Raw genomic sequence first — 12,500 nt, forward strand, 5'->3', positions numbered from 1 at the left:
ACACACACACACACACAAACACACACAAACACACACAAACACACACACCTACACACATGCACCCCCCACACACACACACCACAGGAGAAAAAATTATAATAGAAATATAAAGATTCTGAAAATGTGGAACTCTATTGTTCCTCTGGAGGAAAAGGATCTTCATATTCTTATCTTGTAATGAAATAATCACATAATCATACAGCCTCCAAACTACTGCTTAGAGAAGAAGAAGAAGAAGAACTTGGTTCTAGGGTTCTACTTAGAACATTTCAGGGTTCTTTGTAAAAAGAACAAACAAAAATGTATTTTTAAAGAATAACGCATGGATGAAGGACATTTAGTGAGAAGAAGCATTTTTGGAAGATAAATCAATTCTCTTTGGGAACGTGGAACAGGAGAAGGTCTGAGATTATCTCAATGTCACACCAAGTACCACCCCCCAAACACTTCATTCACACCTGTTTCTCGTGTAGCCACGCCCACCAATCAACACAAACAATAGAACCATTCAAGAGTTATTTGACGCAGTTCAGGATCTTCTGGTACACGATTAGCATTTCTGATAGCCTTTGTGATAAATGTCACCATGGTGGCAGTGTGAAACCTGCAGGAATCTCATTCAGCCCAAAATTCAACAATATATATTATTTTTTATACAAGTGTCTGCGGGTTCTGAGTTCTTTATAATGTGTGAATGTTCTACAGGTACAGAACCCTACAGCTAAAAGCTTCTTCATCAGAAATGCTTCCAAGGAGAAGTTAAAGATGTTTAATTATCAACCAAGATGTTAAAGAACCCCTAAAGAACTGCATGACGACAAAATCTAAAAAATAAATAAATAAAAAAAAGAAGTGAGATGAGGTAAAGCTGGTGCGGAACATCTGAGGAACTTCCTCATGACATTTTACACTCCAGGTCAGTAATAGACAGAAGAGAAATAAACGCTTGATCAGTTTTATCAGTTCTAACTGGGCTTCTTCTCAGAGTCTGAGATGGTGTGTGATGCAGAACCAGAATTTTTCAGGGTTCTGTTATTAAGGTTCTCCACACGGTTCTCTGTGTTTATAAATATCACATCGGGAAAATTCAGTGTTTCTACATGGGACAGATGTTTGACATGACTTCCTTCCAGTATTGAGAAATGAAGCTCTCTCACACACACACACACACACACACACACACACACCCTCAGTATTTTATGAACTGAGACAAGCCGAGTGGGAGGAGAACAGAGGAACACTGAGAGACGAGTTCATTTAAAGCTGAGGGTTGAGGGAGAAAGAAACACAAACATCTACAGAAACTCAAAGGGGAAGGTAAGACTTTTATCTTCTCTCATTCTTCAGGTTCTTCACTTTTGTTGTTTTTTTAAGCTGAAGCAAGTGTTTGGTTATGCAACTGACCCTTAGAACCTTTGAGGGGTCAAATCACAAATTCGAGGTGTGGACAATTTTAAAAACAGTAATATGGAGTTTCTTCACAACAGCTTCTAAATACACTTAAGGTTCTTCACAGTTCTTTTAAATAAATTACAACTTTAAAACATTTTCTCAAGGGTTCTTCAATTGTTCCTTGGGAACTGTTGAAGAGTTTATAGAGCCTCACAACACAATTCTTTTCTATCAGCTTTCTTATCTGAATGTTGTGGTGATGCACTTCTTTCTGATATTGAGTAGCTGAGAACTTTTAATAGATGAAAGAACCCTTGAAGAAGCCTTTGTTCTAAGAGTGTGTGTAAGAACTGGGAGGACAAAAAAAGATGTATATCTAGAACCTGCCAAGAATTAAACATTTAAGATGTTGATGGGTTTCTACTCGTAATAAGGAGACAGGAACACATGAAGAACCCAAGTAGAAAGATGAAGCTGGACACCATGAGCTTGTTGATTTACACATTACAGGATTGTTTAGATCAGGAAGTTGTGTTGTAGGGTAAATCTTCTGCAAGAGTTCCTCCAGACAGACATCTGAAGAACCCCTATGAAAATTCTCCCAAATTAATACCTTTGAAGAACCCTGTATGTGTAGTAACAGTAAATGTGCAGTAGATGATAAAAAAAAATCTTGATATCTAGAACCTGTCTCGGGTTCTTTAAGGGTTTTTTTTTTTAACATTAAGAAGATAAGAACCCTGAGATCTCCAGCAAATCCTTGTACGAATTTAAATTTTAAATTAAGTACAAACGACAAAATTCCACATTTAGACCCATGTTAAAGCACACAGCTGTTTGGGTGATGAACATCTGGTGTTGAGAAGGTTTCAGTGCTATAAAGTGGAAAGGGAGAAGGTAAATATTTGAGAGTGAGCCATGTCTGAGTCACAGCAGGGTTTCTACAGGGCAACAAGATGCACGTTCTAAAGTAATCAGATTATTTCGACATGAAATTTACGTCTGTAGTGGAGGAGGAGCAGGAGGTGGAGGAGAAGGAGGAGGAGTGATTCCTGAGTGAGGAACGAAATTAAAATAGAGCTCCAAGAAGCTGTCCGGTGGACCCGATTTACTCTTCTCACTTTCATAACAACATTATTATCAAATTCAGAACCGTTAATAGTTCTTCACCGGTTCTTCTGGTCGACTGCTGAGACAGAAAACAAAATGATTCCAGGTGGAACCTTTTTTATCAGAACCTTTAATTATGCAAAGAATCCTTAAAGAACAATTCAATTATTTATAAATAATTCAGAAAAGTGATACAAAAAAAATCCCTTTCTCAATTTTTTTATCTCGTAATATTTTTAGTAAAAAAATGTAGTGGGGGCATACATTTTCTGATGCAACATAAATGTTTTAATATAATTTTTTTGACCCTTTTAACAGTTTAATAAATCCAAAAATATTAAAAAATGTTTACAAATTGAAATCCCAATTTTAACGCTTCTTCCGTTTCCTCCACCAGGATGTTGTTAAACACCACAGATCTCTATGGAAACGACTCATTTTCCTGCGCCCAGCCCTCGGTGGAAGGTTACCGATATTTCGGTGTGTTCTGGGGTTCTGTGGTGACCGTGGTGGGAACACTGGGGAACGTCCTGACGGTTCTAGCCTTCGCCACTGATGCCCGATTACGCACCCGTTTTAATGTCCTCATCGTAAACCTGGCGCTGGCTGACATTCTGTACTGCACCATCCTGCAGCCGGTGAGCGTCGACTCCTACCTGCACCTGCGCTGGAGGGGTGGAGCAACCTGGTGTCAAATGTTTGGCCTCCTCCTTTTCCTGTCCAACAGTGTGTCAATTATTTCGTTGTGCCTCATTGCTCTGAGCAGATACCTGGTGGTTGCTCATAGAAATTCCAAAGTGGCACGACTGTTGTTGTCTCGCCAGGGTGTCGCTGTGCTCCTCATGAGTTCCTGGGCACTTGGTCTTGCCAGTTTTGGCCCCTTGTGGCCCGTCTATGTCTTTGCACCTCAAGTCTGCACCTGCAGCTTTCATCGCATCAAAGGTCGTCCTTACACCACCATCCTTCTGTTTATGTACTTCTTCCTGGGGTTGGGCTTTGTAGGACTTTTCTACTTTCTGATATACCGCAAGGTGCGTATTGCCTCAAAAGCCCTAATCAAGTACAGACCAAGTCGACGTTCCTCAAGACGCAAACAGCCAGAGCCTGAAGGCACAGATGGAGACGATAGCGGGATCGGTGTTGGAACTGCAGCGACTCAGAGCAGTGAAATCAGTGAGCAAGCCGTCGAGACAGACCACAGCAAGAGCAGCGTGAACGATCCTCAAACCATTCCCAGTGTCACCAAGACGGTTACTAAAATACCAAATGGGAAAAAAACGTCTCCCAAAGCGGCAGCTCCCACTCCTTCTCCATCTCCAGCTCAATCATCATCACCAGGTGAAGACAACGAGTTTAAACGTGTAACCCGGATGTGCTTCACCGTCTTCCTGTGCTTTGTAGGATGCTTTGCGCCTTTTCTGCTCCTGAACATTGCAGATAAAAAAAGCAAAGCTCCACAGGTGGTCCACATGTTCTGTGCAAACCTCACATGGCTTAATAGCTGCATCAACCCTCTGCTGTACGCTGCCATGAACCGGCAGTTTAATCAGGCTTATAAGGACCTGCTGGCCAAAGCTGCATGGCCAATCATGCGGTTATGGAAAAAGCCCTGAAGGACAAGTAGCAAAAGCTGCATCAACAACAACGGTCCTCACTGTACAACCAAAATCCAGGTGATGGAGCCAGACCTGATCCAACTCCTCCTATTAACCCTGAACCTAAAAAAAACCTGCTGAACAACGAGGAAGTCTGAAATACCGAAAGTTCTTCCCAGCCCCTAGTTTTTTTTAAGGTACAAGGTTTTGGTTTAGGTCTGTCTCCAACCCCTGGACTTTTTCTTCAACTGTGCCAAAGTTTGAAGAGCTGGATCAGGTCAACTCCATATTCGATTCATCTCAGCTGAGGTCCAAATAACTGGATCAGCTCTGATTACACTTTGTTCTACTTTACCAAGATCCAAAGATCTAAATCAGGTCTTTCTCCTCCATCTGGACTTCTTTAAACCTGATGTTTAAAAAAATGAATCAGGCCTGACTCTACCTTCCTGAACTTTTGGTTGCACCTTACTGGTACTTGTAGCCAGGTTTGGTCCAACTCCACCCTTTCAGAACTTTTGGTTCTGCACCATAGGCTACCTGCAGAGACTCTGATTATCCATTAATAATACTGCTCAAAGCTAATGACGCACAAAGCAAAACCGGAAACTCAGACTTGAGGGAATCTGTCATGCGTACACCAAGAGACTGAAAACTCCAGCGAGGTCTTTGTTTTATTTACTAACAGAGAAAAGAAGAGAAAAACGTGATTGTGTAAACCGAAGCCTCCAGAGCTGAGCTGCTGTATTCAAATGTTTTTCTTTACAGTGTTTCGAAGCCTGTATACTTTTTAATAAAATAAAAAGATTTAACCCGGTTTCTTTCTCTGATGTCCCAAAAGTTTGTTATCAAAAACAAAATCAGATTACGTTAACGAGAAACCGCAAAATAAAAACGCCCTGCTGTCCTGAAGATCCCAAAAACATACAAAGCTCCAGCCTCAGTGTGACAAAGTACTGGAACTGGAGACTCCTTACAGACCAGTGCACCAGATCAGTAACTACACCCAGTGTTTTATTAGTTTATATAGAACAAAAGCGTCCTCTGAACAAATTCCTGGAGCTGTTGCTATAGAAACACTAAGATATTGGTGTTTTATTATGATGTTCAGATGTTTTTACTCCCTGGTGTGTGTGTGTGTGTGTGTGTGTGTGTGTGTGTGTAATCTGCTGATTGCAATCAAAAGTTCACTTTTATTGTTTTCAACATTATGGCTGGAACATTACGGCTGTGTTTTTATTAGTTAAGCTTTTCCTCGTCTATCACATGGTGCTTACACTGATGTGCAAAAGTTAGTGTCCCCTATTTGTTTTTGAATAGGTTTTTTTCTTCACATAATGATGACACAAATCTATAAATTATTATCAGTGTATGTTTATGGTTGTATTTATAATGCGGAAAAAGTTTAATAATACCTACTAAAGCTTTAATAAAAGTGCTATTAATCATTTGACTATAAAGTCATTTGGAGCCTGCATTAAATATTTTGTGTTTTTTTTTTTTTTTTTAATTCATCCATTAAATATATTCAGTAGACCACTTTACACCCTGAGCACTGTGAATAGTGGATTGTGATTGGCTGGAACTTCAGGTGTGAATAACGGATTGTGATTTCCTGGAAGTTCAGGTGTGAATAGTGATTATGGTATAAATTGATAATCCACAGCGAGGTGCGAGACCTTACACCATTATAATGTTCTCCACTTTACCGGAGCATCCATGAGTCTGAAACACAGTAAATGTCTTGATGGTTTCTGTTGTCATTTTGTCCTCAGGGTGCACAAACTTATGCTCATGCTAATACACACACACACACACACACACTCTGAAGATTGCGTTATAAATTCCTGCACTTTGGCAAGCCGGGCCTTGTTCTGATGACACACACACACACACACACACACACACACACACACAGCTGGTTTTCTCTGTAACATTGTGGAGTAAGAGGACATCACGTATCTTACATACTGTACACACGTTATTTCTTACAAAGGTCACGTGTTTACTGAGAGGAGACCTTTATACCAACTTTCACTCAAAACATTTCAGCAGACTTAACTTCTAATAATGACAAAATAAAAATGACATAAATCCCTAATGCCTTATGGGGGGGTCCAAGATCCCCCAGCCCCTCTCAATTCAAGCACTGCCTCAACCACCATCACAAACACCACCTTCAACCATCACAAACACCACCTTCAACCATCACAAACACCACCCTCAGCCATCACATCATTGCCACCACCCTCAACCATCATCACCATCACCATAATCACCACCCTTAAACACCATCATTTCCACCACCCTCAACCATCACCACATCATCGCCGCCCCTCAATCATCATCACCACCCTCAACCACCATCACAACCACCACCCACCATCATCACCATAATCACCACCCTCAACCACCCTCGCCACCACCATTAACCATCACAATCGCCATAATCACCACCCTCAACATCTTCACTGCCACCATTATTACTATTATCATCATCACCATCTTCATTATCAGTGATTCACATGAGAAACTGTTCAATAGGAAGTAAAATAAAAGCTTTTTTATTTATTTTTGTTAAACTCATTTACAGGAAATTGGACATCAAAGCAACATCAGACTCCTGATCAGATCCCAGTGGTTCAGTTTTGGTGAAAACCTGATCGTTACATTCACCATAATCATCATACTGAGCAGAACATTTTCTTTCATATAAAGTGCTACGTTGGTCAGATTCATTTCTTTTTTTTGTAACTAATTTTTCCTTCACATTTACTTGAGAACCATCGCTGGGAGAAGATGAAGGAAAGAGAGAGAGAGAGAGAGAGAGAGAGAGAGAGAGAGAGAGAGAGAGAGAGAGAGAGAGAGAGAGAGAGAGAGAGAGAGAGAGAGAGAGAGAGAGAGAGAGAGAGAGAGAGAGAGAGAGAGAGAGAGAGAGAGAGAGAGAGAGAGAGAGAGAGATCCTGTGTTCACAAAATTCTGTTTTTTCTGCTTTTCGTAAAAATGGGGTGATGTTTGTGTTCCAGAGAGCAGGGCAGGGCAGGGCAGTGCAGTTACCATGGCAATGCTGTGATTAAGATAAATACTGTATTATTGTTAAAGTCACTCTATGAATTCACTAAACTGTTACTATGTAGAGGAGAAGCTCAGGACGTTTCTCCATGACGTGATGCTGCTGCCACCTCCATGCGTCTCAGTGCTGATTTAAGGGGCGAACGGGGTTCCATAAAAACCAGCTCTGTGGAACCTTCTACCTTTTATCTCCCATGGTTACTCCTTTCTAATCCCCTTATCAGAGAACAGACCCCAGACTAATCCCTCAACCCCTGACTCATGTAATGAATCCCCTCATCTTCTGGAATAATCCATGACTAACTCCCAGACTAACTTCTCGATTAACCCACTGATTAATCCTTCAACTAATCTATCAGGCATTCGTTGGACTTGTCGTCACTCCTCAGGCTATTACGATGTTCTACGGGTTCCTACAGGAGCAGCCGGACTGACCTACATGAAGATCATGGGACACTTTCATTCCGCACATTACTAGGGTTTATTTAGAGACGTGAGCTGCAGCTGCACTGTCCACTGGAACGAACACACCGAAACACAGGTGTAGATCTTGTTAAAGGTAAAAAAGCAGTAGAAAATACACAGGTTTATATTTTTGAGAGAATTACACCATCAAAAGATTCAGGCTGAAGGTTTACTCTACAAAAGGAACGTTCACACCATCCAGGAGGTTCGGGTCACTGAGGAACTCCTGCAGTGTCATGCACCTCTCTGGAGAGAGAGCCTCAGAGGGCAGGTTCAGGAACAGGCTGACACCACGAGAGTTCTTCGGAGAAAATTCAGAAAGAAAATCCGTAATGAGCTCTTCAGGAATCTCGTTGAGTGGATATTCCAAAACGCTGCTGGGAGAATTCGGACTGTTGCTAAGCATCGGGGAGTTCTCTGGTCCTTGCAGCATCATGTCAGGGTACACCTCAAGAGGAGAGGGAGGGTCTTCAAGACAAGATCACAGAAGGGCGTGAGTTCAGAATGAAACCGAAATCACATTATAGCTAAACATTTACGCTAATGTCAGATTTCAATTAATAATAAAACTGACCTCATTTTACAATAAGAAATTAAACCCCACGCAGTTTCATTTTGTAAACAAATTTGACTGAAACTTTATTGTAAATTCGAAATGAACCCATCAAAAAAAAAAAAAAGATTCAAACCAAAGATCAATTAAAAGTTAGTTAAAGTCATTTCACAATTTAAAATGGTAAAATGTTTACATTTACAAAAATTGTATTAAACCTTTTATAAACGTAATTTTTTTATGTCACAATAAAAATATTTATTTTAAAGTTATTTTCTTAAATACAATCTTAAAAAACCACTTAAAACCCTGCAGCAAATCGGAATATAAGAGTAACCCATTAACCAAATAAAAAAAATGTATTAAGATTTTAATAAAGATTTAAGACAAAATAAAGTGCAAAGGCCAAAGAAACAGATGTAAAAGTTTGCATTTCCTATAAAAAACAAAAACAAACAAAAAAACCCATTTTTTAATCTACTTTCCGAGCATCAACATGGGATGCAAACTTCTAACTGACCTGTTACACAAGTTAAGATGTAATCAGCGCCCCCTAGTGTCCAGAAGGTTTTACACGACAGATTCCAAATTCTAATCAAATTTCCGCACTAAAAACTCGGCATTTCTTCCCCTGAATGATTCATGGGAAAGGCGTTGGTGTGATTATGAAAATGAAATGATTGAGGTGTATAATGAAGGTAAGCGTGTGAAGGATGTACACATGCAGATTGTGTGTCCAGTGGAAGTGTAGTAGTGATGTAAGGGGAAGGTTAGAATAAGCAGCGCACCAACACATGAACGTGGGTGACGGGAAACGAGTGACGCATGCAACAGACCCCTGAACATTTAGAACATGCAAGAAGATCAGCGTGCCATCATCAGGCAATCACTGACAGGAAGGAGACGGACGATCTGATTGGTTGTTGGGGTGGGTGGAGACTCACCGTTGTGCCGAGCACACAGTTCAGGCGCCGGGCCTTCGGTCGCACTCGTACACCCGTTCCTGTTGCAACCAAGCACACAGTAAAACGGTTACTATGCAACCACCCTTAGCAACCAATGGCAACGCTACAGCCATCTGAGCGACTGATGAGAATCAAACCCGCAGCTTCAGATATAATCCCATTATATATATATATATTTTTTTAATAAACAAGATACAAGATGTAACCATGGCGACCAATAACAGACAAGCAAAGAACACCATGATGACAAAGCAGTGCCATCAAATTACATTTATTTACATTTATTTTGTCAAAATTTCATCTCCTCCATGAAGCTCAGCAAGATTAGAAAATATCTACAATCGCTGTTTCACTCTAGATGGAACTGGAACTCGATGGTTACTATGGTTACAGCCGTTTGTTAGCAGTGCATTCATTTAGATTCAACTGACAAACACAAACTACCTGTAGTTCAGGCAGGTACGGGCTCCGGTCTGCCCTCTAGTGGACTCAAAGTTTATAGATTCATCCAAGAATCTTAAACACTTAAACAGCTGGAATCTGAAGATGTTGCTTAATTCTCTCTAACAGTACATTCCTTCTGATATGTTATTGTTTCCATGGCAACATTTTACACACAAAGCCCCGCTTTTTTAATGAACCGAACACGAGTTTATGAAAGGAATCGTTAGCGTGAGAGGCTGGTGAGGGAACGAGAGTTTATAGCTGCTGTAACGTAACTGACAACAGGAACTCAATCGCTTTAAATGTAATTATAAACGGATAAAAAATACGCCATTCTTTAATAAGTAAAACATGGAAATCGTTGATAAACCGCTGCGCTGTAAGAGGAATAAAACGCTGGGGTACGTGTTATTAATGGGAAGTAATCAGCTTCATGGAGTTGCAGTGACTGCGCTGATTACTTTCCTGTAACAGCACCGCACACACACACACACACACACAGGGTTTCATTCCTCACATCAATCGTCATTATAATTACTGAATCTCATCAAATAAAATCAGAACTGCAGAGCAATACTTACTCTTTAGAAACAAAGACCAGCTTGGTTTTGATGTATTTAATGTAAGGACTTTCCGCTGAAACACACACACACACACACACACACACACACACACACACACACACACACACACACACACACACAGTTAAATATTACCATATGAGTAAAACCACACACACACTGCTCTTTTCTAATCCTCTGATGTTTTATTCCCAGCCAATAAGAAGTGGGCGGGGCCACACTAACACGAGTGATGTCAGAGAACCTCATGGACCAATCAGGAATCCAATTTCTTCTCAGCTTCTTGGTATTTTATAACCCTTTGACAAACTGAAACTAAAGCAACTTCATTTAAACACCACACTGTCTGAGCCTCTCACCTCCGGTCTTCTCGTTGTAGTACTTGCCGAACGCCTGGTCTTTCGGGGTGTTGGGGTACAGGAACTGCAGCGGGTACACCGGGGCATTCTCCGCCTCCATGATCTGAAAGTTGCGTAGGATCTCAGGGAAAGGAATCTGCTTGAGGTCTACTAGGGTGAAGGGCTGCACCGTCCTCACGTTGGGTTTACCTGCAAACACATCTGGGTCAGGAAATGCAGCTGGACGAGGGTCAGGTTTCAATCTGTAACACTGGAGCTGTGAAGGCACGCTGCCGTACAACCTCTTGCTATCTTTACAACTGTGTGTGTGTGTGTGTGTGTGTGTGGGAGAACACCTTTAACACAGTACTCCACCCAGCTGAACGTGATCCCTCCATCTCTGATGCTTTCACTGAAGCGCAGGAGGAATGTTCCTCCCTGTTTCTTCTTCAACAGCACCTTCTCTGTTCCTTTACTTACAAAACCCATGATGGACCTACACACACACACACACACACACACACACACACACACACACACACACACACACACACACACACACACACACACACAATTTCTTTCATTTTTTCTTTTAAAATTAATTAACAACCTTGAATCTGATTCTTAAAATTCATTGAGTTGTTCCTCAGGGTTCAATATTCGGCCCACTGCCCCCCCCCTCTCTATTCTGCATTTCTCTCAGGGTTTTGTATTACTTGAGGAACAGCAGTCTACAATTTACAGTCCTGATTCATTTAAACACTCAAAACACACTACATCCTCCTTCTCAAACTGAAAAATATCCACAGGATATGGCCAAAGGTTTGTGGACACCTAACCATAATATTGGTGTGTTTATCTTCTTAAACATCTCATTCCACATTTAGTCTCCTCCATGTGCTGTTATAATAATCTCCACTCTTCTGGGAAGATGTTCCACTAGTTCTTGTAAAGATTCATTCAGCCACAAGGGCGTTTGAACACACACACACACACACACACACACACACACACACACACACACACACACACACACACACACACACACACACACACACACACACACACACACACACACACACACACACGTACCCATCCTCCCACATTTCTGCGAGGTAAGTCTTCACCAGGTTCAGAATTCCATCCAACCAAACCCAAAGGGAGAAGTTCTGTCCAGGAATGTTCTCCTACAAAACACACACATTTACAATTATTCACACACACTCACACACATTTATTTTGGCAGGATGGCGCTGTTGTGGAGTTTGGCAAGCCGTCTCCGTCGTGTGTTCACTTTATTGAGTATATTTGTCTTATTTGTGTGCACATCTGCACAAAAAGTTACCACAGTGCTTGCTTATGATCGCTCGTTTCTTCTTAACCTACAGTCATGCAGACTCCCGGAGTCTGGCGTTCAGCTGTGATCGCGGCTCGATTTCGTTTTCATGGTCTCTCAAGCGCGGCGTGGTGTCTGTTTATCCGGAACAACCAGGATCGGTGCTCTCGGTAAGGTGTACTGCTCCTCGACTACGGATCTATAGAAGAGGAGTAAATCCCCGCAACTCTCGTTCACTGGATTATTCCCCATCGTCAGAGACTCAACATAATTTTGCAACATCTTACTATCGAGCCACTCATCAGGAAACGGACTCCACTGAAGTGAGGATGGCGTTGCTAAACGTAAGATCAATTTTGAACAAGACATTTGCTATTGATGAACAAATCATGAGTTGGACCTTCTTTTTATGACTGAGACGTGGCTAAATGCCGGTGAACTTGACCCACTCTCTGAAGTTTGTCCTAAAGATTATAACTTTTTGAACAGGTCAAGGTCAGTTGGTCGCGGTGGGGGCTTAGCTACTATTTATTATTTAGTTTTGAATTTCAGATATTTGAGTTGGACGTCTGCAACCCACTGTTATGTATACTTGTTTATTATGTTCGTGTGTACCCAAAGGATGTCTCCAGTTTACAGTGTCTGTCTG

The 12,500-nt window shown here is 41.3% G+C and overlaps 2 protein-coding genes across 4 annotated transcripts in view; one reads left to right on the top strand and one right to left on the bottom strand.

The window, feature by feature from the left end:
- The first annotated feature begins 1,182 nt into the window (after positions 1–1,182).
- gpr84 (G protein-coupled receptor 84) lies at positions 1,183–4,909 on the top strand. Its single transcript, XM_046870202.1, has 2 exons — positions 1,183–1,317; positions 2,900–4,909. Exon 2 carries the CDS (start codon positions 2,901–2,903, stop codon positions 4,113–4,115), a length of 1,215 nt encoding a protein of 404 aa, XP_046726158.1. The 5' UTR covers positions 1,183–1,317; position 2,900; the 3' UTR covers positions 4,116–4,909.
- A 1,736-nt stretch (positions 4,910–6,645) lies between these two features.
- The window catches only part of stat2 (signal transducer and activator of transcription 2), a 15,865-nt gene continuing 10,010 nt past the window's right edge, over positions 6,646–12,500 (bottom strand). For 2 of the 3 annotated variants that reach the window (XM_046869996.1, XM_046869923.1), the window contains exons 19-24: positions 11,608–11,702; positions 10,872–11,011; positions 10,537–10,725; positions 10,178–10,232; positions 9,132–9,190; positions 6,646–8,102 (exon numbers count right to left, since the gene is read on the bottom strand). In XM_046869996.1, the coding sequence (XP_046725952.1) occupies positions 7,804–8,102; positions 9,132–9,190; positions 10,178–10,232; positions 10,537–10,725; positions 10,872–11,011; positions 11,608–11,702 (837 nt within the window). In that variant the 3' untranslated portion in view covers positions 6,646–7,803. Of the gene's footprint in view, positions 8,103–9,131; positions 9,191–10,173; positions 10,233–10,536; positions 10,726–10,871; positions 11,012–11,607; positions 11,703–12,500 lie in introns of those variants that run through there. The other variant, XM_046870082.1, reaches the window with a different exon arrangement.

Source organism: Silurus meridionalis, chromosome 1 (assembly GCF_014805685.1).
Source record: "Silurus meridionalis isolate SWU-2019-XX chromosome 1, ASM1480568v1, whole genome shotgun sequence".
Classification (NCBI taxonomy): domain Eukaryota; kingdom Metazoa; phylum Chordata; class Actinopteri; order Siluriformes; family Siluridae; genus Silurus; species Silurus meridionalis.